A 22,999-nucleotide genomic window follows, 5' to 3' on the forward strand; every position below is an offset into this window, starting at 1 on the left:
TCCTCTTTTTCTCTCACAGCTTCCGGGTCTTTTGGTGGGTCACCATTGTTTCCCACTTTTCTTTTTCTCGTTGAGGAAGTTACTGCTTCCTCGTTCTGTTTCTCTCCCTCCTTTGAGGGGACAGGAAGAGGCTCCAACATCAACTGCTCTAGCATCCTACTTTGGTCCTTGGGGCAGTTCTTCTTAATGTGGCCGGTCTCCAGGCACAGGTGACACCTGGGGGGGGGGGGCGTCCCTCAAGCATCACCGGATACCTGGACACGGCCATCCTCAAGAAATCTGGGAAAACCAGACTTTTGGCTGATTGGGTCCACAGGGTCAACACAGCTTTTGCCCCTTCCCAATCAGCCCCAGGCAACACTTTTACATTCAGCAGCTTGGAACTGCTACCATCCAGACCCCAGCGGATAGAATCCTCTATCCACTCGGGTTCAACGCCGGGTGGTAAGCCGCAGATCCAGGCTCTCAATAATTTTTCTCCCTTGTGATTTGGGAGAAACAACACTTCTTTGCCCTCAAGGGGCTGGCTTGCAAAATCGCAAGCTTCTTTTGGGGAGTCAAACAGCAACCAGACCGTTGCGTATTTCACTCCCCGTGCGATAAATTTAAGGGCTGGCATGTAATCCGCCAGCTCGTTCAGTATGGTGGCCTTCGGGAAGACGGCTGTGGTGTGGAGCGACTTCGAGTAAGTCCTCAACACCACAGCCTCCTCCTCCAGCTCTTTTAAGTACTTTTTGGGAGGTGTCAATTCCCACACCGTAAATTCCTTTGCCATGGTAACACAAAGTTCAATAACAGTTCGAAGTATAAAGAAATAAAAATAGACACAAAAAGGAGAATGAAAAATACAACAGAAGGGAAGAAACAAAATTAGAAATAGCAGGTCAAAAAAGTTCTTTTTCTAAAAATAAATGAGAGCTCGAAGAAGAGAGTTCAAATCCAGACAAAGGAATTAAATTTTTTCTTTTTTCTCTTTTCTCTTTTTTAGGCCAAAAAAGGTACTCCAGGCCAAATGTCCAGCTGGTAAAACACCTTGCAAAAAGAATCCATGGTACTCCGTGGTAAATCCGGTGGAAAACACAAAGACAATTTCAAAACACATTAATTTTTGCGGAGGGGCTACGCCTCCTCGCAAACACAATTCTCACTGCAAAATGAGTCTGTAAAGGCGGCCACAGGCAGGAAAATGTCTGGAGCAGACTGGAGTCTATTACTCACCAAAAAATATTAAATACAGGGCAACAAACTTCACTAAGCCCTCAAAAAATACGACAAACGCCTACCTGTAGTGGAGCCTCAAAGTTCAATATTTCACAACGAAAGATGTGACATCAAGCACCAAGAACTCTCCGCCAAAGATAACCAAGCTACTTACCACACAACTACTCCTGTTTACTCAATTTGAAAACTCTTTGTATTGTCTTTTGTCTCCTGTGTCTGTGTGTGTGCGCCTAAGTTCATATATGATAGTGTCCATTTATATCACGCAAAAATTGATAAAAATTTGAGAATTAAAATTAAATATCTTTTTCTAATTGATAGAATTTTACTAAACCTTTGGATGGCAAATTGAAAATAATGTGAATAAATAAACATCACATTCGACAGAATAACCTGCATGGTAAAGGGTTTCAGTAACCCCTTAGAGATTATGATTTAGCGCAAATATTAGTGGGATTGCTTCTTCCCCTTATGAACACATTTGTGAGAAGTTAAGCTGCTATGTTGAGTGAATGACCTACCACAGATATCACAAGGATATAGCTTCTCTCCTGTATGGATACGTTTATGGGTCATTAGGTTACTACTGGTAGAGAAAGATTTATTACAGACATCACAAGAATATGGTGTTTCTCCTGTATGAAAACGTCTGTGTCCAGTTAAGTTAGAACTCACGGTGAATGATTTACCACAGATATCACAATGATAGTGTGACTCTCCTGTATGAATACGTTTATGATAAGTTAGAGCACTTTTACCAGGAAATAATTTACCACAGATATTACAGGAATATGGCTTCTTTCCTGTATGAATAGGTTTGTGATTAGTTAAAGCACTTCTTTGAGAGAATGATTTACCACAAATATCACACTGAAATGACTTCTCTCCTATATGAAGACGTTTATGATAAGTTAGAGCACTTTTACCAGAAAATGATTTACCACAGATATTACAGGAATATGATGTCTCTCCTGTATGAAGAAGTTTGTGTTTAGTTAAAGCACTTCTTTGAGAGAATGATTTACCACAGATTTCACAGTGAAATGGCTTCTCTCCAGTATGAACACGTATGTGAGAATTTAAATGATTTCGGTCAGAGAATGATTTACCACAGATTTCACAGTGAAATGGCTTCTCTCCTGTATGAATACGTTTGTGCTTATTTAAGTTACCTTTACTTGAGAAAGACTTTTTACACACATCACAGTCATGTGACAATTTTTGTCTCTCTTTTTTGCTATCTTCTGGTAAAATCTGTTCCTTCACTTTCTCACTCTTTTCCATTATTTTTCCTTCAACTTCACAATATACCTTCTTTTTTTATTCTTTTTGCTTCTGTAGTCTTTTGTTTACAAATATTTCAACTGTTGTATTTCTGGCCACTGTTACCTTTGTCACAAAACAACTAAATTTATCCACGTTCAATCTGCAAACAGACACATCTTGTAGACACTCCAGCCAGTGATGTCCAGAAGGTTTGCTAATAACACAATTCAGAGTAAATATATCAGAGGAATTCCACCACAGATTTATAGAAACAATCTTATATATCTGTTCTGTACAATATTTTCATTTTGGTCTTTAAAAGATGATAAATAATGAGAATGTATCTTCAGTTATGCCAATGTCATCTGATATTCTGAAACAATAAAGAAACAACAGTGTAAGATATAGAGGCTACTTTAAAAAATACAGATTCAACATTTCCATAAAGATAAACTCTAGAAATAAACATTTAACTGAACAACAGAACTTTCTAATTTATTAATATTGACATCACAAAATCCTGTTTGAAGCTAACATATTTCTAAACTCCAGCTCCACATTCATAAATACACACACACACTTTTTTACTGGTTTCAGTTGTTTTGACTGTGGTCATGCTGGAGCACCAACTTTAAAGGCTTCAGTCAATAGAATCAATGCTAGGACTTATTTTTTGAGCTTAGCACTTATTCTATCAGCCACTTTTGCCAAACCACAGGTTTATGGGGACATAAACACACCAACACTGTTTGTCAAGTGTTGAATAGTTGGGAGGACAACACACCCACCCACACACAAATACCTAACAGCTCACAATTTCTTCTCTTTAACTCCATAAAGAGAAAAATTTACTGGAAATAGTCATTACTCATTTTGCCCCACGAGGAGATTCCACGAATGATTACAAAAAGTTTATCAGCTAAGCAAATGGCCTTCCCTGAATGCATTGAAAACATTATAACAGAATCAGTATTTCAGGAAATTATCATTGTTCTCTTTGAGTGTGTAGAAAGAGAAATTTGGCAGAGGCAAGAAAAGGTGAAATTGTCTCTCTCAAATTATCCAGAATTATATTTGAAAACAAAGACTCAAACACATCAAATTCTATCCTTCGACATCTTAAAGATCAGAAATGCAAAAAGCTATTAAGTATCGAATTCAAATGAAAGAGAATCAGAGAAAAATTGCAAATGATGTGAAATTAATGAATATCGAATAAATGGGGGAAAAAAAATCAACATAAAATATCATCAACAGTTTCTTCAAGATCTCTTCGTGGTTAGGGCAGCGGACTCGCGGTCGTAGGATTGCGGTTTCAATTCCCAGACCGGGCGTTGTGAGTGTTTATTGAGCGAAAACACCAAAAAGCTCCACGAGGCCCCGGCAGGGGATGGTGGTGATCCCTGCTGTACTCTTTCACCACAACTTTCTCTCACTCTTACTTCCTGTTGTACCTGTATTTCAAAGGGCCGGCCTTGTCACTCTCTGTGAATATCCCCGAGAACTACGTTAAGGGTACACGAGTTTCTGGAGTGCTCATCGTCGTAACCGACGGAGTGCTTCCATCCACTGACAAGAGATTATTGAAAGTAGTCATTACTCATTTTGCCCCATCTTAGTCATGATATTTGATAATTGAAAATTACCAAATTAGACACTAAACGGGGGGGGGGTAAAAATTGATCTGGAATCTAAGAGAGAGAAGAATATTGATGGTTAAACACCGAACATCATCCAGATAATTTATTAGTAACCTCGATTATTATCGGGTTGAGAGTTGAGGGAAAATTTCTTGAAAATAAAAAGGACCTGCAACTCCAACTACTATAAGGACAAATTCCCAGTCCTAAATATATATTTCTTTACTCACCACAAGGGGCTAGACACAGAGGGGACAACAAGGACAGAAAAACGGATTAAGTCGATTATATCGACCCCGAAAGGAGAATGAAAGGCAAAGTCGACCACGGCGGAAATTTGAACTCAGAACGTAACGGAAGACGAAATATCATCTTTTTTTTACTGCCCACAAGGGGCTAAACACAGAGGGAAAGAAACAAGGACAGACATAGGTATTAAGTCGATTACATCGACCCCAGTGCGTAACTGTAACTTTATTACTCACCCGCCGGAATTTAAACTCAGAACGTACCGGCAGACGAATACGACGCCACGCAACGGCAGACGAAATATCTATTTTTTTACTGCCCACAAGGGGCTAAACACAGAGGAAGAAACAAGGACAGACATAGGTATTAAGTCGATTACATCGACCCCAGTGCGTAACTGGTACTTTATTTATCGACCCCGCCGGAATTTAAAACTCAGAACGTAACGGCAGACGAAATACGCCCACGCATTTCGCCCGGGGTGTTAACCCTTCTGCCAGCTCGCCGCCATCCCCAGTCCTAAAATATAATGTAGCAATACTCACAAAATCATAAATCCAAACAAATTAGGAGAACGGGAAAATACTCATTTTGCCCCCGCTTACTAATTATGTCCCTTACCTTATATCAAGAAACAAGGGTTCGATAAATTATAATAAAGCATGGATTCTCAGCATTTCTGTGGTTGGAGTTTATTTTAAGAACATTTCTCCTCCACCTAAACACACAAACAAACAACTTAAAGAAGAAACGATGGAGCGTGTAGGAGGTTGCCGCCATAGCTAGAAATAGCAGCCAAATGTGGAACAGATCAAAGGACATCTGAGACACCAAAGTATTAAAAGATTAAATGTTTTCGTTGTTTAATACTTACGGAAATGTCTTTATAAAGGATGGTGTTGTTGTTGGAAGTGCGTCAGGTGGTTGAGAAATCTATTACAAATGTGTTTAGGAGTGAATTGAGAGAAATTCTGGCACCAGACTTCAAATGTTTGTCGTAACGTAATGAATGGGGGCGTACGTACGTTTAGTGCGCATGCGTATGAAATATTGGTTTCAAATTTTGGCACAACGCCAGCAATATCGGCGGAGGTGTTGGGGGGGGGGCCTAAGTCGCTTACCTTGACCTCTGTAGACAACTAGTATTTATTTTATTGTGTCCCGCCCCAGCAAAGATATTAAAGGCAAAGTCGACCTCGTCGTAATTTACGCATATATACATAAATATCGATGTAGGCACAACACGTGCACCCCACCGATGTCTGGTGTTTTTTTTTGGGGGGGCGGGGGTCCCAAAAATGTTTTTCGGATTCTGATATCATCGATATAGAATACGATTTTGGCAACTATCGCGTTTTCGTAGAACACCTATTTACTGTATCTGTAGAAAAACGGCCGTTGAAGAAAATATCTTACAAATATCTTACAAACTACAGAATTTTCTCAATAAAGCCAAGAGGAAAAGATGTTTTTATGTAACACATTCTACCAGTATACGAAGTTTAAAACTTTTTAGTTACCTAGAAATTATGTTAAAAACTGCCGTTCAAACAGAAAAGATCCCCAATCTGTTTCTTAAACAAGGGACATATTCATACGGCACAGAATGTTTTTTTACCTCAATAGACGTGAGTGATTGGTTGAAATTGCCGAAATGCTTGAAATTAAAGACGAAATTCTTACAAACTACACAATTTTCTCAATGAAGCCAAACAGGAAAATATGTTTTATGTAACCCATTCTACCAGTATACGAAGTTTAAAACTTTTTAGTTACCTAGAAATTATGTTAAAACTGCCGTTCAACAGAAAAGATCCCCAATCTGTTTCTTAAACAAGGGACATATTCATACCGGCACAGAATGTTTTTTTACCTCAATAGACGTGAGTGATTGGTTGAAATTGCCGAAATGCTTGAAATAAAGACGAATATCTTACAAACTACACAATTTTCTCAATGAAGCCAACAGGAAAAGATGTTTTTATGTACACATTCTACCAGTATACGAAGTTTAAAACTTTTTAGTTACCTAAAATTATGTTAAAAACTGCCGTTCAAACAGAAAAGATCCATAAACTTTGCCTTTCACTTTTTTTTTTCTGCTGGGTTCAATAAAATAAATACCAGTTGACTACTCGGGTCCATGAAATCGACTGACACTTGACCCTCCCCGAAATTTCTGGTTTTCTACCAAATCTTTAAAAAACAAAAGAAAAAAGAAGAAAAACCAGTATTTCATACGCATGCGCACTAAGCGTATTTTCCGCCTAATTCTTCATTTTAACAAACTTGATTTCAGTCGGAATTTCTCTCAATTCACTCCCAAACACATTTATAATACATTTCTCACCCACCTGACGCACTTCTAACAACAACACCATCCTTTTTTAAACCATTTCCGTAAGTATTAAACTATTTAATTTCTAAATACTTCCTGTCTCAGATGTCCTTTGATTGTGCGACATTTGGCTGCTATTTCTAGCTATGGCGGCTACCTTCTACACTTTCCATCATTTTTCCCACGTTTCTTGTGTTTTCACTGTGGATAAATGCCAGAAACGGCCTCAGACCTCACCGATATTTTAAATCGTAAACAGAAGCAACCAGGGGCGAAGAATAGGGTTGAAAAAAAATCATAAATGTGTTTTATGAGAGAAAAACTTCAAAGATGGGAAAGTGAAACTAGGAGGGTTGTCTTAGGATCTGCTAGAAACAACAGCCAAATCTCCCCTTAAATCACAACTTTTTCCTTTGAAAATATTTACAATTTTATTTTTTGTTACCGAAAAGGTTTCTTCTCCATCGTTTTTAAGGGCAAAAATATGTTTTTTTTTTTGTTTTTTTTTTCAAGTGAAAAGTGAAGGGGCTGGTGGTAAATGAAATTTTGAAAATGCGATTTTTCGAAAAAAGTTTTTTCAGATCGGATTTCTCCAAGAACCAAGTGGGATTCCGTAAAAAAAAAAACAGAAATATATATATATATATATATATATATATATATAAAATACAAAATGGGACAAGACGCAAAACATCCAAATAGACGATACAAAAAACACGGACGGGTCATTGGAAGCCTTCTTCAGTCAAGAACCGGATCATCCTCGCAATCCCTTTTACCCTAACTTATGACGGAAAAATCGATCTTGTACATTTTCCGAATGTCCCCCCCCCCCGGTCGTTAGCACAGTTTTTTTTTTTTTTTTCATCATTTTCGTTTTCTACATAGTTTACGGACAAAACCCTTTGTAACTTTCGTCCTGTGTTTTTGTCCCTTTATGTTTTAATTGATTTTTGTTAGCCCTTGTGGCCAATAAACGAACGAATTATTATTATTATTTTGTTGTCTTTGAACGACGATAATTTCCTGAACAGTGATTCTGTTATAATGGTTTCAATGCATTTAGGGAAGGCATTTGCTTTAGCTGATGTACTTTTTGTAGGCATTTAAACAAGAGGTCTATAAGTCCCCTATTCATCAATTTTCACAATATCACATCATCATCATCGTTTAGAGCATCCGTTTTCCATGCTAGCATGGGTTGGACGGTTCAACTGGGTCTGGGAAGCCAGAAGGCTGCACCAGGCCAGTCTGATATGGTAAAGTTTCTACGGCTGGATGCCCTTCCTAACGCCAACCACTCCGAGAGTGTAGTGGGTGCTTTTTACGTGCCAGACGAGTCTGGCAAACAGCCATGCCCGGATGGTGCTTTTTACGTGATATATATATATATATATATATATATATATATACACACACACACACACATATGAATGTTGTGCAGTAAGAATGTGTAACTGGAATTTAGAAATATGTTAACTTCACACAAGATTTTCTGATGTAATTTTAATAAATTAAAAAAGTTCTGTTGTTCAGGTAAATGTTTATTTCTAGAGTTTATCTTTATGGAAACGTTGAATCTGTATTTTTTCAGTAGCCTCTTATCTTACACTGTTGTTTCTTTATTATTTCAGAATATCAGATGACATTGGCATAACTAAGAAGATACATTCTCATTATTTATCATCTTTTAAAGACCAAAATGAAAATATTGTACAGAACAGAATATAAGATTGTTTCTACAAATCTGTGGTGGATTCCTCTGATATATTTACTCTGAAATGTGTTATTAGCAAATCTTCTGGACATCACTGGCTGGAGTGTCTACAAGATGTGTCTCTTTGCAATTAAACTTGGTAAAATTTACTAACGAGTTTTGGGACAAAGGTAACAGTGGACAGAAATACAGCAGTCGAAATACTTGCAAACAAAAGACTATAGAAGTACAAAGAAGAAAACATATATTATCTATATATATATATAATATATATATATTATATATGTTAGAAACTAAAGGATCTGACTTTTCCAGAAGAAAAAGGGAAACAAAAATTGTCACATGACTGTGATGTGTTAAAAAGTCCTTCTCTGAAAAGGTAACTTGTATAAGCCCAACGTATTCATACGGTAGAGAAGCCATTTCATTGTGACAACTGTGGTAAATCATTCTCTCAAAAGGGTCGCTTGAATATGCACAGCGTATTCATACAGGGAGAAACCATTTCACTGTGACACCTGTGGTAACTAATCATTCTCTCAAATAATAACTTGACTAAACACAAACGTATTCATACTGGAGAGAAGCCTTATCGTTGTGATGTCTGTGGTAATCATTTCTCTGACCGAAGTGATTTAATTCTCACAAGCGTATTCATACGGAGAGACACCGTATTCTTGTGATATCTGTGGTAAATCATTCACTCAAATGGGAACTTAGCTAAACACAAACTTTTCCATACAGGAGAGAAGCTATATCATGCAACATCTGTGGCAAATCTTTCTCTGCCAGTAGGAACCAACTACTCATAAACGTATTCATACATGAGAGAAGCCATATCAGTGCAACATCTGTGGCAAATCTTTCTCTTCCTGTAGTAACATAAACTAAACACAGACGTATTCATACAGGAGAGACACCACATTCTTGTGACATCTGTGGTACATCATTCTCTCAAGTGGGAGTTTAAATGCTCACAAACGTATTCATACAGGAGAGAAGCTGTATTACTACTTACTGCGACATTCTGTGGCAAATCTTTCTCTCTAGTAGTAACCTAACTACACATAACGTATTCATACAGGAGAGAAGCCCTATCACTGTGATGTCTGTGGTACATCATTCAAAAAAAATCATTCTCTCAAAGTAAGTGGGAACTTACCTGCTACTGCTCACAGAACGTATTCATAACAGGAGCGAAGCTGGGTATCATGTCAGTGCAAAATCTAATCATGATCAGTCAATCAGTGATGCGACATCTGGGCAAAAGGGTGAATCTGTGGTAATCATTCTCTGAAAGTGGCAGCCTAACTACTCATAAACGTATTCATACAGGAGAGACACCATATCACTGTGATATCTGTGGTAAATCATTCTCTGACCAAAGTGCTTCCATTTCTCACAAACGTATTCATACAGGAGAGACACCATATTCTTGTGATATCTGTGGTAGGTCATTCACTCAACATGGCAGCTTAACTTCTCACAAACGTATCCATACAAGAGAAGCCATATCCTTGTGATATCTGTGGAAGGTCATTCACTCAACGTGGCAACTTAACTTCTCACAAACGTGTTCATCAAGCAATCCCACTGATATTTGTGCTAAATCATAATCTGTAAGGGGGTGACTGAACCCTTTACCATGCAGATTATTCTGTCGATGTGAGGGTTATTTATTCACATAATTTTCAATTTGTCCTGCATTAACCCACAGCTTTCAAATTTTGATGATATGATTGTGTATTTTCACAATGACATTGTAGGGTAGGTGTAAGAAGCCGACTCTGACTAGTTTGATCATAAAATAGGTAGAATATTTGGGCCAGATATGGCTGGTTTAAATTCTAAAGAGTGGGACACTAGATGCACCAAGTTGTCTGATCTGGCAGTGTTTCTACAGCTGGATGCCCTTCCTAATGCCAACCTGTCTGTGAGTGTAGTGGGTGCTTTTTACGGTGCCACCTGCACAGGTGCCAGACGAGGCTGGCAAACGGCCACGATCGGATATTTTAAATACAGTCCTGCCCTGTCTCACTGTAGCATTGCTCTCCGCTAGTCCTGACCTGTATGTTCCACCCCCATTCCCTGTCTTACTGTATTATTGCTACTACTGGCTTGCCCTCAACCTATGTCTTCCACCCACATGTAACAAGAAAACTTTTTACACACCCTGCCCCCACAAACCAATCTACATCTCTTTTTCACATTCCTTCCATACACTATGCCTACCTCTCACTCCCCCAATCCTGTCCTCATGGTGCTGTTCCTCTGTATCATTGCTATCCGGTAGCCCCCTGACCCTATATAATACCCAGGTTGTCATCACTCAACACACCCTACACTCTAATCATGCTTCCTTTGCAGTATCCTATTCCTTTACTCCCCACAAGGGGCTAAACACAGAGGGGACAAACGGATTAAGTCGATTACATCGACCCCAGTGCATAACTGGTACTTATTTAATGGACCTCGGCGGAATTTGAACTCAGAGCCCAACGGCAGGCGAAATACCGCCTTTGCAGTATCCTGTCCCTTATATTATGACGTTTAAACCCCAAGGTTGTGCCCTGGCACTTGCCACCATCTATATCTCTTTCTTCCTTTACTCAAATCCCCATTTATGTTCTGATCCCCTCCCTAGTGAATACGCCCATCATTTAGCCACTATATCCATCGTGTTGTCTCCCACCCTCTATCACCTTCTCCTGCTTTTCCCTCGGGCTGGGTAACCATGTATCTCCTTTGTGGCGGCACACCCGTTTCTGTCTTCATCCTGATCTCTCTCTCTCTCTGGCCTGGTAAACTTGTACTTCCTCTACAGCAACGGACAGATCTCAACAACAGATGCTGCCCAACAAACAGAACCAAGCCATGAAGATGCTACAGAATTTCAACTGTGATACAACTCCCACTGTTCCAGATAGAGTTTGTTAAAACTTGCCAAACCTGTTACTTCACAATTTGTAAGAAATTTGCCATGTATTTTTATAAAGAGTTGTAATAAATAATAGTTGCCTTCAATTTACCTGGTTCTTCTTGTCATTCTTTTATATAAAGGTAACTCCAGGCACACAAACTAGACCAGCCACAGTTAACTCGCCAGCAAAACTCATAACCAATGCTACAGAATTTCAACTGTGATACAACTTCCACTATTCCAGATCGAGTTTGTTAAAATTTCTGACGGTTCAACTGGGGTCTGGGAAACCAGAAGGCTGCACTAGGCCCAGTCTGATCTGACAAAGTTTCTACAGCTGGATGCCCTTCCTAATGCCAACCACTCCGTTAGTGTAGTGGTTGCTTTCACGTGCCACTGGCACGGAGGCCAAACGATGCTGGCAACAGCTACAATCGGATGGTGCTTTTTACGTGCAACCTGCACGGAGGACAGACGGGCTGCGCTGGCAGCGGCCACGTTCAGATGGTTCCTTTGTGTGTGTATATGTATATATACTACTCGTAGTAATACCTGTCATTAATTGGGTAATTGCTTTTATTCTTTCTTGAGAGCCCCATTCAAAGTATTATTATATGTATAGTTTACCCCTCCTGTATGTGTGTATTTTATAAGAGAAAAATGAAATAACTGAAGTAGGAAAAAGACCAGTTTCATACACAGGCTTCTGTTTTATTTATCAGAACACTAATGGCAATTATATACTCCTTACTCTTTTACTTGTTTCAGTCATTGACTTTGAGTAAGTCCTCAACACCACCGTCTTCCTTTCAAGCTCTTTTAACCATTTTTTGGGAGCTGTCAAGTCCCACACAAGAAATTCCTTTGCCATTTCAACACAAAGTTCAATTACAGTTCAAAATGTAAGAAAATAAAACAAGACACAAAAAAAGAAGGGAAGAAATAAAATAAAAAATAACAGTTCAAAAAAGAGTTCTTTTATTCTTTTAAAATAAACGAAAGCTTTGAAGAAGAGAGTTCAAATCCAGGCAAAGAAATAAATTAATTTTCGGCCCGAAAAGGTACTCCTGGCCAAATGTACATAGGTTCCTTGGTATGAATCGTCTTTACCCGTAATTGGTAAAAGAAATCCAAACACAATACTGGCTACAGCCAACGGTAACTGTACCAGGTTCTAATCATTCGGGCGAGGATACGTCCCTCCACTGCTTTTTTTTTTTTTTAATGAATCCAAAATATTCCCACTAAATTCACAAAACAGCAGCAGCGAAATTTGTTAACAAAAATAACAATATAACAAATTACACCCAGCTCAGATAAAACAAAATCACTGGCCTCGACAACCTTCTCTGTTTTTGTTCTTTTTTCTTGTAATTGTCCAGAGCCAAAACACTCACGTCCACCTTGCAAAACAGTCCTTCCTGCCTTGGTAATCCACAGACACGAAGATAATTTTCGCAAAGAAATTAATTTTTGCGGAGGGGCTATGCCTCCTCGAAAACACAATTCTCACTGCAAAGTGAGTCTTTATAGGCGGCCACAGGCAGGCAAATGTCTGGAGCAGATTGGAGTCTATTACTCACCAAAAAATATTAAATACAGGGCAACAAACTCCACTAAACCCTCAAAATATACGACAAACGCCTACCTGTAGTCGAGCCTCAAAGTTCAATATTTCACGACGAAAGACGTGACATCAAGCAGCAAGAACTCTCTGCCAAAAACAAACACGTCCGTCTCCGACAAAGGTAAGCAAGCTACTTACCACACAACTACTCCTGTTTACTCAATTTGAAAACTCTTTGTATTGTCTTTTGTCTCCTGTGTCTGTGTGTGTGCGCCTAAGTTCATATATGAGTAGTGTCCCTTTAATATCACGCAAAAATTGATAAAAATTTGAGAATTAAAATTAAATATCTTTTTTCTAATTGATAGAATTTTACTAAACCTTTGGATGGCAAATTGAAAATAATGTGAATATATAAACATCGCATTCGACAGAATAACGTACATGGTAAAGGGTTTCAGTAACCCCTTAGAGATTATGATTTAGTTTAAATATTAGTGGGATTGCTTCTTCCCCTTATGAACACATTTGTGAGAAGTTAAGCTGCTATGTTGAGTAAATGACCTTCCACAGATATCACAAGAATATGGTGTCTCTCCTGTATGAATACGTTTATGGGTCATTAGGTTACTACTGGTAGAGAAAGATTTATTACAGACATCACAAGAATATGGTGTCTCTCCTGTATGAATACGTTTATGTTTAGCTAAGTTGCCACTTTGAGAGAATGATTTACCACAGATTTCACAGTGAAATAGTGTCTCTCCTGTATGAATACGTTTGTGTAAAGTCAAATAAATATTTTCAGAGAATAATTTACCACAGATATCACAAGAATATGGTGTTTCTCCTGTATGAATACGTCTGTGTCCAGTTAAGTTAGAACTCATGGTGAATGATTTACCACAGATATCACAAGGATATGGTGACTCTCCTGTATGAATACGTTTATGATAAGTTAGAGCACTTTTACCAGGAAATAATTTACCACAGATATTACAGGAATATGGCTTCTTTCCTGTATGAATACGCTTGTGATTAGTTAAAGCACTTCTATGAGAGAATGATTTACCACAGATGTCACATTGAAATGGCTTCTCTCCTGTATGACAATGCTGGTGATTATTTAAAACACTTTGGTCAGAGAATCTTGTACCACAGACACTACAATGATATGGTGACTCTCCTGTATGAATACGTTTATGTTGAGTTAGAGCACTGTTATCAGAAAATAATTTGCCACAGATATTACAGGAATATGGCTTCTCTCCTGTATGAATACGTTTATGTTTAGCTAAGCTGCCACTTTGAGAGAATGATTTACCACAGATTTCACAGTGAAATGGCTTCTCTCCTGTATGAATACGTTTGTGACTATTTAAGTTACATTTACTTGAGAAAGACTTTTTACACACATCACAGTCATGTGACAATTTTTGTCTCTCTTTTTTGCTAACTTCTGGTAAAATCTGTTCCTTCACTTTCTCACTCTTTTCCATTATTTTTCCTTCAACTTCACAATATACCTTCTTTTTTTATTCTTTTTGCTTCTATAGTCTTTTGTTTACAAATATTTCAACTGTTGTATTTCTGGCCACTGTTACCTTTGTCACAAAACAACTAAATTTATCCACATTCAATCTGCAAACAGGCTCATCTTGTAGACACTCCAGCCAGTGATGTCCAGAAGGTTTGCTAATAACACATTTCAGAGTAAATATATCAGAGGAATTCCACCACAGATTTATAGAAACAATCTTATATATCTGTTCTGTACAATATTTCCATTTTGGTCTTTAAAAAGCTGATAAATAATGAGAATGTATCTTCAGTTATGCCAATGTCATCTGATATTCTGAAATAATAAAGAAACAACAGTGTAAGATATGGAGGCTACTTAAAAAAATACAGATTCAACATTTCCATAAAGATAAACTCTAGAAATAAACATTTAACTGAACAACAGAACTTTCTAATTTATTAATATTTACATCACAAAATCCTGTTTGAAGCTAAAATATTTCTAAACTCCAGCTCCACATTCATAAAAACACACACATACACTTTTTTACTGGTTTCAGTTGTTTTGACTGTGGTCATGCTGGAGCACCAACTTTAAAGGCTTCAGTCAATAGAATCAATGCTAGGACTTATTTTTTGAGCTTAGCACTTATTCTATCAGCCACTTTTGCCAAACCACAGGTTTATGGGGACATAAACACACCAACACTGTTTGTCAAGTGTTGAAGGGGTGGGAGGACAACACACCCACATATATATTGGGCTTCCTTCAGTTTCCATCTCCCAAATCCATTCACAAGGCCAGAGGATATTGTAGAAAATGTATGTCTGTGACTAGTTACCTAACAGCTCACAATTTCTTCTCTTTAACTCCATAAAGGGAAAAAATTACTGGAAATAGTCATTACTCATTTTGCCCCATGAGGAGATTCCACGAATGATTACAAAAAGTTTATCAGCCAAGCAAATGGCCTTCCCTGAATGCATTGAAAACATTATAACAGAATCACTATTTCAGGAAATCATCATTGTTCTCTTTGAGTGTGTAGAAAGAGAAATTTGGCAGAGGCAAGAAAAGGTGAAATTGTCTCTTCAATTTATCCAGAATTACATTTGAAAACAAAGACTCAAACACATCAATATCTATCCTTCGACATCTTAAAGATCAGAAATGCAAAAAGCTATTTAAGTATCGAATTCAAATGAAAGAGAATCAGAGAAAAATTGCAAATGATGTGAAATTAATGAATATCGAATAAATGGGGGGAAAAAATCAACATAAAATATCATCAACAGTTTCTTCAAGATCTCTTCGTGGTTAGGGCAGCGGACTCGCGGTCGTAGGATTGCGGTTTCGATTCCCAGACCGGGCGTTGTGAGTGTTTATTGAGCGAAAACACCAAAAAGCTCCACGAGGCCCCGGCAGGGGATGGTGGTGATCCCTGCTGTACTCTTTCACCACAACTTTCTCTCACTCTTACTTCCTGTTTCTGTTGTACCTGTATTTCAAAGGGCCGGCCTTGTCACTCTGTGTCACGCTGAATGTCCCCGAGAACTACGTTAAGGGTACACGTGTTTGTGGAGTGCTCATCGTCGTAACCGACGGAGTGCTTCCATCCACTAACAAGAGATTATTGAAAGTAGTCATTACTCATTTTGCCCCATCTTAGTCATGATTTTTGATAATTGAAAATTACCAAATTAGACACTAAACGGGGGTTAAAAATTGATCTGGAATCTAAGAGAGAGAAGAATATTGATGGTTAAACACCGAACATCATCCAGATAATTTATTAGTAACCTCGATTATTATCGGATTGAGAGTTGAGGGAAAATTTCTTGATATTAAAAAGGACCTGCAACTCCAACAACTATAAGGACAAATTCCCAGTCCTAAATATATATTTCTTTACTCACCACAAGGGGCTAGACACTGAGGGGACAAACAAGGCCAGAAAAACGGATTAAGTCGATTATATCGACCCCGAAAGGATGAAAGGCAAAGTCGACCCCGGCGGAATTTGAACTCAGAACGTAACGGCAGACGAAATATCTATTTTTTTACTGCCCACAAGGGGCTAAACACAGAGGGAAGAAACAAGGACAGACATAGGTATTAAGTCGATTACATCGACCCCAGTGCGTAACTGGTACTTTATTTATCGACCCCGCCGGAATTTAAACTCAGAACGTAACGGCAGACGAAATACGTCCACGCATTTCGCCCGGGGTGTTAACCCTTCTGCCAGCTCGCCGCCATCCCCAGTCCTAAAATATAATGTAGCAATACTCACAAAAATCATAAATCCAAACAAATTAGGAGAAACGGGAAAATACTCATTTTGCCCCGCTTACTAATTATGTCCCTTACCTTATATCAAGAAACAAGGGTTCGATAAATTATAATAAAGCATTGGATTCTCAGCATTTCTGTGGTTGGAGTTTATTTTAAGAACATTTCTCCACCTAAAACACACAACAAACAAACTTAAAGAAGAAACGATGGAGCGTGTAGGAGGTTGCCGCCATAGCTAGAAATAGCAGCGAAATGTGGAACAGATCAAAGGACATCTGAGACACCAAAGTATTAAAAGATTAAATGTTTTCGTTGTTTAATACTTACGGAAATGTCTTTATAAAGGATGGTATTGTTGTTGGAAGTGCGTCAGGTGGTTGAGAAATCTATTACAAATGTGTTTGGGAGTGAATTGAGAGAAATTCAGGCACCAGACTTCAAATGTTTGTCGTAACGTAATGAATGGGGGCGTACGTACGTTTAGTGCGCATGCGTATGAAATATTGGTTTCAAATTTTGGCACAACGCCAGCAATATCGGCGGAGGTGTTGGGGGGGGGACCTAAGTCGCTTACCTTGACCTCAGTAGACAACTAGTATTTATTTTATTGTGTCCCGCCCCAGCAAAGATATTAAAGGCAAAGTCGACCTCGTCGTAATTTACGCATATATACATAAATATCGATGTAGGCACAACACGTGCACCCCACCGATGTCTGGGTGTTTTTTTGGGGGGGGCGGGGGTCCCAAAAATGTTTTCGGATTCTGATATCATCGATATAGAATACGATTTTGGCAAACTATCGCGTTTTCGTAGAACACCTATTTACTGTATCTGTAGAAAAACGGCCGTTGAAGAAAATATCTTACAAATATCTTACAAACTACAGAATTTTCTCAATAAAGCCAAGAGGAAAAGATGTTTTATGTAACACATTCTACCAGTATACGAAGTTTAAAACTTTTTAGTTACCTAGAAATTATGTTAAAAACTGCCGTTCAAACAGAAAAGATCCCCAATCTGTTTCTTAAACAAGGGACATATTCATACGGCACAGAATGTTTTTTTACCTCAATAGACGTGAGTGATTGGTTGAAATTGCCGAAATGCTTGAAATTAAAGACGAAATATCTTACAAACTACACAATTTTCTCAATGAAGCCAACAGGAAAATATGTTTTATGTAACACATTCTACCAGTATACGAAGTTTAAAACTTTTTAGTTACCTAGAAATTATGTTAAAAACTGCCGTTCAAACAGAAAAGATCCCCAATCTGTTTCTTAAACAAGGGACATATTCATACGGCACAGAATGTTTTTTTACCTCAATAGACGTGAGTGATTGGTTGAAATTGCCGAAATGCTTGAAATTAAAGACGAAATATCTTACAAACTACACAATTTTCTCAATGAAGCCAACAGGAAAAGATGTTTTATGTAACACATTCTACCAGTATACGAAGTTTAAAAGTTTTTAGTTACCTAGAAATTATGATAAAAACTGCCGTTCAAACAGAAAAGATCCCCAATCTGTTTCTTAAACAAGGGACATATTCATACGGCACAGAATGTTTTTTTACCTCAATAGACGTGAGTGATTGGTTGAAATTGCCGAAATGCTTGAAATTAAAGACGAAATATCTTACAAACTACACAATTTTCTCAATGAAGCCAACAGGAAAAGATGTTTTATGTAACACATTCTACCAGTATACGAAGTTTAAAAGTTTTTAGTTACCTAGAAATTATGATAAAAACTGCCGTTCAAACAGAAAAGATCCCCAATCTGTTTCTTAAACAAGGGACATATTCATACGGCACAGAATGTTTTTTTACCTCAATAGACGTGAGTGATTGGTTGAAATTGCCGAAATGCTTGAAATTAAAGACGAAATATCTTACAAACTACACAATTTTCTCAATGAAGCCAACAGGAAAAGATGTTTTATGTAACACATTCTACCAGTATACGAAGTTTAAAAGTTTTTAGTTACCTAGAAATTATGATAAAAACTGCCGTTCAAACAGAAAAGATCCCCAATCTGTTTCTTAAACAAGGGACATATTCATACGGCACAGAATGTTTTTTTTACCTCAATAGACGTGAGTGATTGGTTGAAATTGCCGAAATGCTTGAAATTAAAGACGAAATATCTTACAAACTACACAATTTTCTCAATGAAGCCAACAGGAAAATATGTTTTATGTAACACATTCTACCAGTATACGAAGTTTAAAACTTTTTAGTTACCTAGAAATTATGATAAAAAACTGCCGTTCAAACAGAAAAGATCCCCAATCTGTTTCTTAAACAAGGGACATATTCATACGGCACAGAATGTTTTTTTTACCTCAATAGACGAGTGATTGGTTGAAATTGCCGAAATGCTTGAAATTAAAGACGAAATATCTTACAAACTACACAATTTTCTCAATGAAGCCAACAGGAAAATATGTTTTATGTAACACATTCTACCAGTATACGAAGTTTAAAACTTTTTAGTTACCTAGAAATTATGTTAAAAACTGCCGTTCAAACAGAAAAGATCCCAATCTGTTTCTTAAACAAGGGACATATTCATACGGCACAGAATGTTTTTTTACCTCAATAGACGTGAGTGATTGGTTGAAATTGCCGAAATGCTTGAAATTAAAGACGAAATATCTTACAAACTACACAATTTTTCAATGAAGCCAACAGGAAAAGATGTTTTATGTAACACATTCTACCAGTATACGAAGTTTAAAACTTTTTAGTTACCTAGAAATTATGTTAAAAACTGCCGTTCAACAGAAAAGATCCATAAACTTTGCCTTTCACTTTTTTTCTGCTGGGGTTCAATAAAATAAATACCAGTTGACTACTCGGGTCCATGAAATCGACTGACACTTGACCCTCCCCGAAATTTCTGGTTTTCTACCAAAATCTTTAAAAAAACAAAAGAAAAAAAGAAAAACCAGTATTTCATACGCATGCGCACTAAGCGTATTTCCGCCTAAATTCCTTCATTTTAACAAACTTGATTTCAGTCGGAATTTCTCTCAATTCACTCCCAAACACATTTATAATACATTTCTCAACCACCTGACGCACTTCTAACAACAACACCATCCTTTTTTAAACCATTTCCGTAAGTATTAAACTATTTAATTTCTAAATACTTCCTGTCTCAGATGTCCTTTGATTTGTGCGACATTTGGCTGCTATTTCTAGCTATGGCGGCTACCTTCTACACTTTCCATCATTTTCCCACGTTTCTTGTGTTTTCACTGTGGATAAATGCCAGAAACGGCCTCAGACTCACCGATATTTTAAATCGTAAACAGAAGCAACCAGGGGCGAAGAATAGGGTTGAAAAAAAATCATAAATGTGTTTATGAAGAGAAAAACTTCAAAAGATGGGAAAGTGAAACGAGGAGGGTTGTCTTAGGATCTGCTAGAAACAACAGCCAAATCTCCCTTAAATCACACTTTTTCCTTTGAAAATATTTACAATATTTTATTTTTTTGTTACCGAAAAGGTTTCTCCATCGTTTTTAAGGGCAAAAAATATGTTTTTTTGTTTTTTTTTCAAGTGAAAAGTGAAGGGGCTGGTGGTAAATGAAATTTTGAAAATGCGATTTTCGAAAAAAGTTTTTTCAGGATCGGATCCTCCATAACCAAAAAGTGGGATTCCGTAAAAAAAAACAGAAATATATATATATATATATATATATATATATATATATATATATATATATATTGTGAGAAACTAAAGAATCTGACTTTTCCAGAAGAAAAAGGGAAACAAAAATTGTCACATGTCTGTGATGTGTGTAAAAAGTCCTTCTCTGAAAAGGGTCACTTGTATAAGCGCAAACGTATTCATACGGTAGAGAAGCCATTTCATTGTGACAACTGTGGTAAATCATTCTCTCAAAAGGGTCGCTTGAATATGCACAAGCGTATTCATACAGGGGAGAAACCATTTCACTGTGACACCTGTGGTAAATCATTCTCTCAAAATAATAACTTGACTAAACACAAACGTATTCATACTGGAGAGAAGCCTTATCGTTGTGATGTCTGTGGTAAATCATTCTCTGACCGAAGTGATTTAAATTCTCACAAGCGTATTCATACAGGAGACACCATATTCTTGTGATATCTGTGGTAAATCATTCACTCAAAGTGGGAACTTAGCTAAACACAAACGTTTCCATACAGGAGAGAAGCTATATCAGTGCAACATCTGTGGCAAATCTTTCTCTGCCAGTAGGAACCTAACTACTCATAAACGTATTCATACAGGAGAGAAGCCATATCAGTGCAACATCTGTGGCAAATCTTTCTCTTCCTGTAGTAACATAACTAAACACAGACGTATTCATACAGGAGAGACACCACATTCTTGTGACATCTGTGGTACATCATTCTCTCAAAGTGGGAGTTTAAATGCTCACAAACGTATTCATACAGGAGAGAAGCTGTATTACTGCGACATCTGTGGCAAATCTTTCTCTCTTAGTAGTAACCTAACTACACATAAGCGTATTCATACAGGAGAGAAGCCCTATCACTGTGATGTCTGTGGTACATCATTCTCTCAAAGTGGGAACTTAACTGCTCACAAACGTATTCATACAGGAGAGAAGCTGTATCAGTGCGACATCTGTGGCAAATCTTTCTCTCTTAGTACGAACCTAACTAGACATAAGCGTATTCATACAGGAGAGAAGCCCTATCACTGTGATGTCTGTGGTACATCATTCTCCTACCAAAGTGCTTTCATTTCTCACAAACATATTCATACAGGAGAGACACCATATTCTTGTGATATCTGTGGAAGGTCATTCACTCAACATGGCAACTTAACTTCTCACAAACGTATTCATACAGGAGAGACACCATATTCTTGTGATATCTGTGGAAGGTCATTCACTCAACGTGGCAACTTAACTTCTCACAAACGTGTTCATCAGGGGAAGAAGCAATCCCACTGATATTTGTGCTAAATCATAATCTGTAAGGGGTGACTGAACCCTTTACCATGCAGATTATTCTGTCGAATGTGAGGGTTATTTATTCCCATTATTTTCAATTTGTCCTGCATTAACCCACAGCTTTCAAATTTTGATGATATGATTGTGTATTTTCACAATGACATTGTAGGGTAGGTGTAAGAAGCCGACTCTGACTAGTTTGATCATAAAATAGGTAGAATATTTGGGCCAGATATGGCTGGTTTAAATTCTAAAGAGTGGACACTAGATGCACCAAGTTGTCTGATCTGGCAGTGTTTCTACAGCTGGATGCCCTTCCTAATGCCAACCTGTCTGTGAGTGTAGTGGGTGCTTTTTACGTGCCACCTGCACAGGTGCCAGACGAGGCTGGCAAACGGCCACGATCGGATATTTTAAATACAGTCCTGCCCTGTCTCACTGTAGCATTGCTCTCCGCTAGTCCTGACCTGTATGTTCCACCCCCATTCCCTGTCTTACTGTATTATTGCTACTGGCTTGCCCTCAACCTATGTCTTCCACCCACATGTAACAAGAAAACTTTTTACACACCCTGCCCCCAACAAACCAATCTACATCTCTTTTTCACATTCCTTCCATACACTATGCCTACCTCTCACTCCCCCAATCCTGTCCTCATGGTGCTGTTCATCTGTATCATTGCTATCCGGTAGCCCCTGACCCTATATAATACCCAGGTTGTCATCACTCAACACCCCCTACACTCTAATCATGCTTCCTTTGCAGTATCCTATTCCTTTACTACCCACAAGGGGCTACACACAGAGAGGAGACAAACAAGGACAGATAAAGGGATTAAGTTGATTACATCGACCCCAGTGCGTAACTGGTACTTATTTAATCGACCCCGAAAGGATGAAAAGCAAAGTCGACCTCGGCGGAATTTGAACACAGAGCCTAACTTTTCTGCCAGCTCGCCACCTATGCAGTATCCTGTCCCTTATATTATGACGTTTGAACATCAAGGGTATGCCCTGGCACTTGCCACCATCTATATCTCCCTCTTCCTTTACTCAACCATCCTCATCTATGCTCTAATCCCCTCCCTAGTGAATACGCCCATCATTTTGCCACAATGTCCATCGTGTTGTCTCCCACCCTTATCTCCGCCTGCATTTCCCTCAGGCTGGGTAACCATGTATCTCCTTTGTGGCGGCACACCCTTTCCTGATCTCTCTCTCTCTCTCTCTGGCCTGGTAAACTTGTACTTCCTCTACAGCAACAGACAGATCACAACAAA

At 38.1% G+C, this 22,999-nt stretch overlaps 3 protein-coding genes and 1 pseudogene across 4 annotated transcripts in view; 1 reads left to right on the top strand and 3 right to left on the bottom strand.

Moving 5' to 3' along the window:
- The window catches only part of LOC115226701 (zinc finger protein 665-like), a 35,358-nt gene that overhangs the window by 9,696 nt on the left and 2,663 nt on the right, over positions 1 to 22,999 (bottom strand). The window contains exon 2 of one of the 2 annotated variants that reach the window (XM_036515266.1): positions 13,485 to 14,242. In XM_036515266.1, the coding sequence (XP_036371159.1) occupies positions 13,485 to 14,242 (758 nt within the window). Of the gene's footprint in view, positions 1 to 12,650; positions 14,243 to 22,999 lie in introns of those variants that run through there. The other variant, XM_036515267.1, reaches the window with a different exon arrangement.
- On the bottom strand, positions 1,537 to 5,495 carry LOC118768546 (zinc finger protein 724-like). Its single transcript, XM_036515310.1, has 2 exons — positions 5,251 to 5,495; positions 1,537 to 2,860 (listed from the first exon to the last, which is right to left on the bottom strand). The coding sequence occupies exon 2, from the start codon at positions 2,503 to 2,505 to the stop codon at positions 1,669 to 1,671; it is 837 nt and encodes a 278-aa protein (XP_036371203.1). The 5' UTR covers positions 2,506 to 2,860; positions 5,251 to 5,495; the 3' UTR covers positions 1,537 to 1,668.
- Positions 1,738 to 22,999, bottom strand: part of LOC115226795 — a 71,624-nt pseudogene continuing 50,362 nt past the window's right edge.
- Positions 19,731 to 22,999, top strand: part of LOC115226793 (zinc finger protein 3-like) — a 28,193-nt gene continuing 24,924 nt past the window's right edge. The window contains exon 1 of the mRNA XM_036515131.1: positions 19,731 to 19,868. The gene's annotated coding sequence lies outside the window, so the exon portion shown is untranslated. The remainder of the gene's footprint in view (positions 19,869 to 22,999) is intronic.

This window comes from Octopus sinensis, linkage group LG30, assembly GCF_006345805.1.
Source record: "Octopus sinensis linkage group LG30, ASM634580v1, whole genome shotgun sequence".
In the NCBI taxonomy this organism is placed as follows: Eukaryota; Metazoa; Mollusca; class Cephalopoda; order Octopoda; family Octopodidae; genus Octopus; species Octopus sinensis.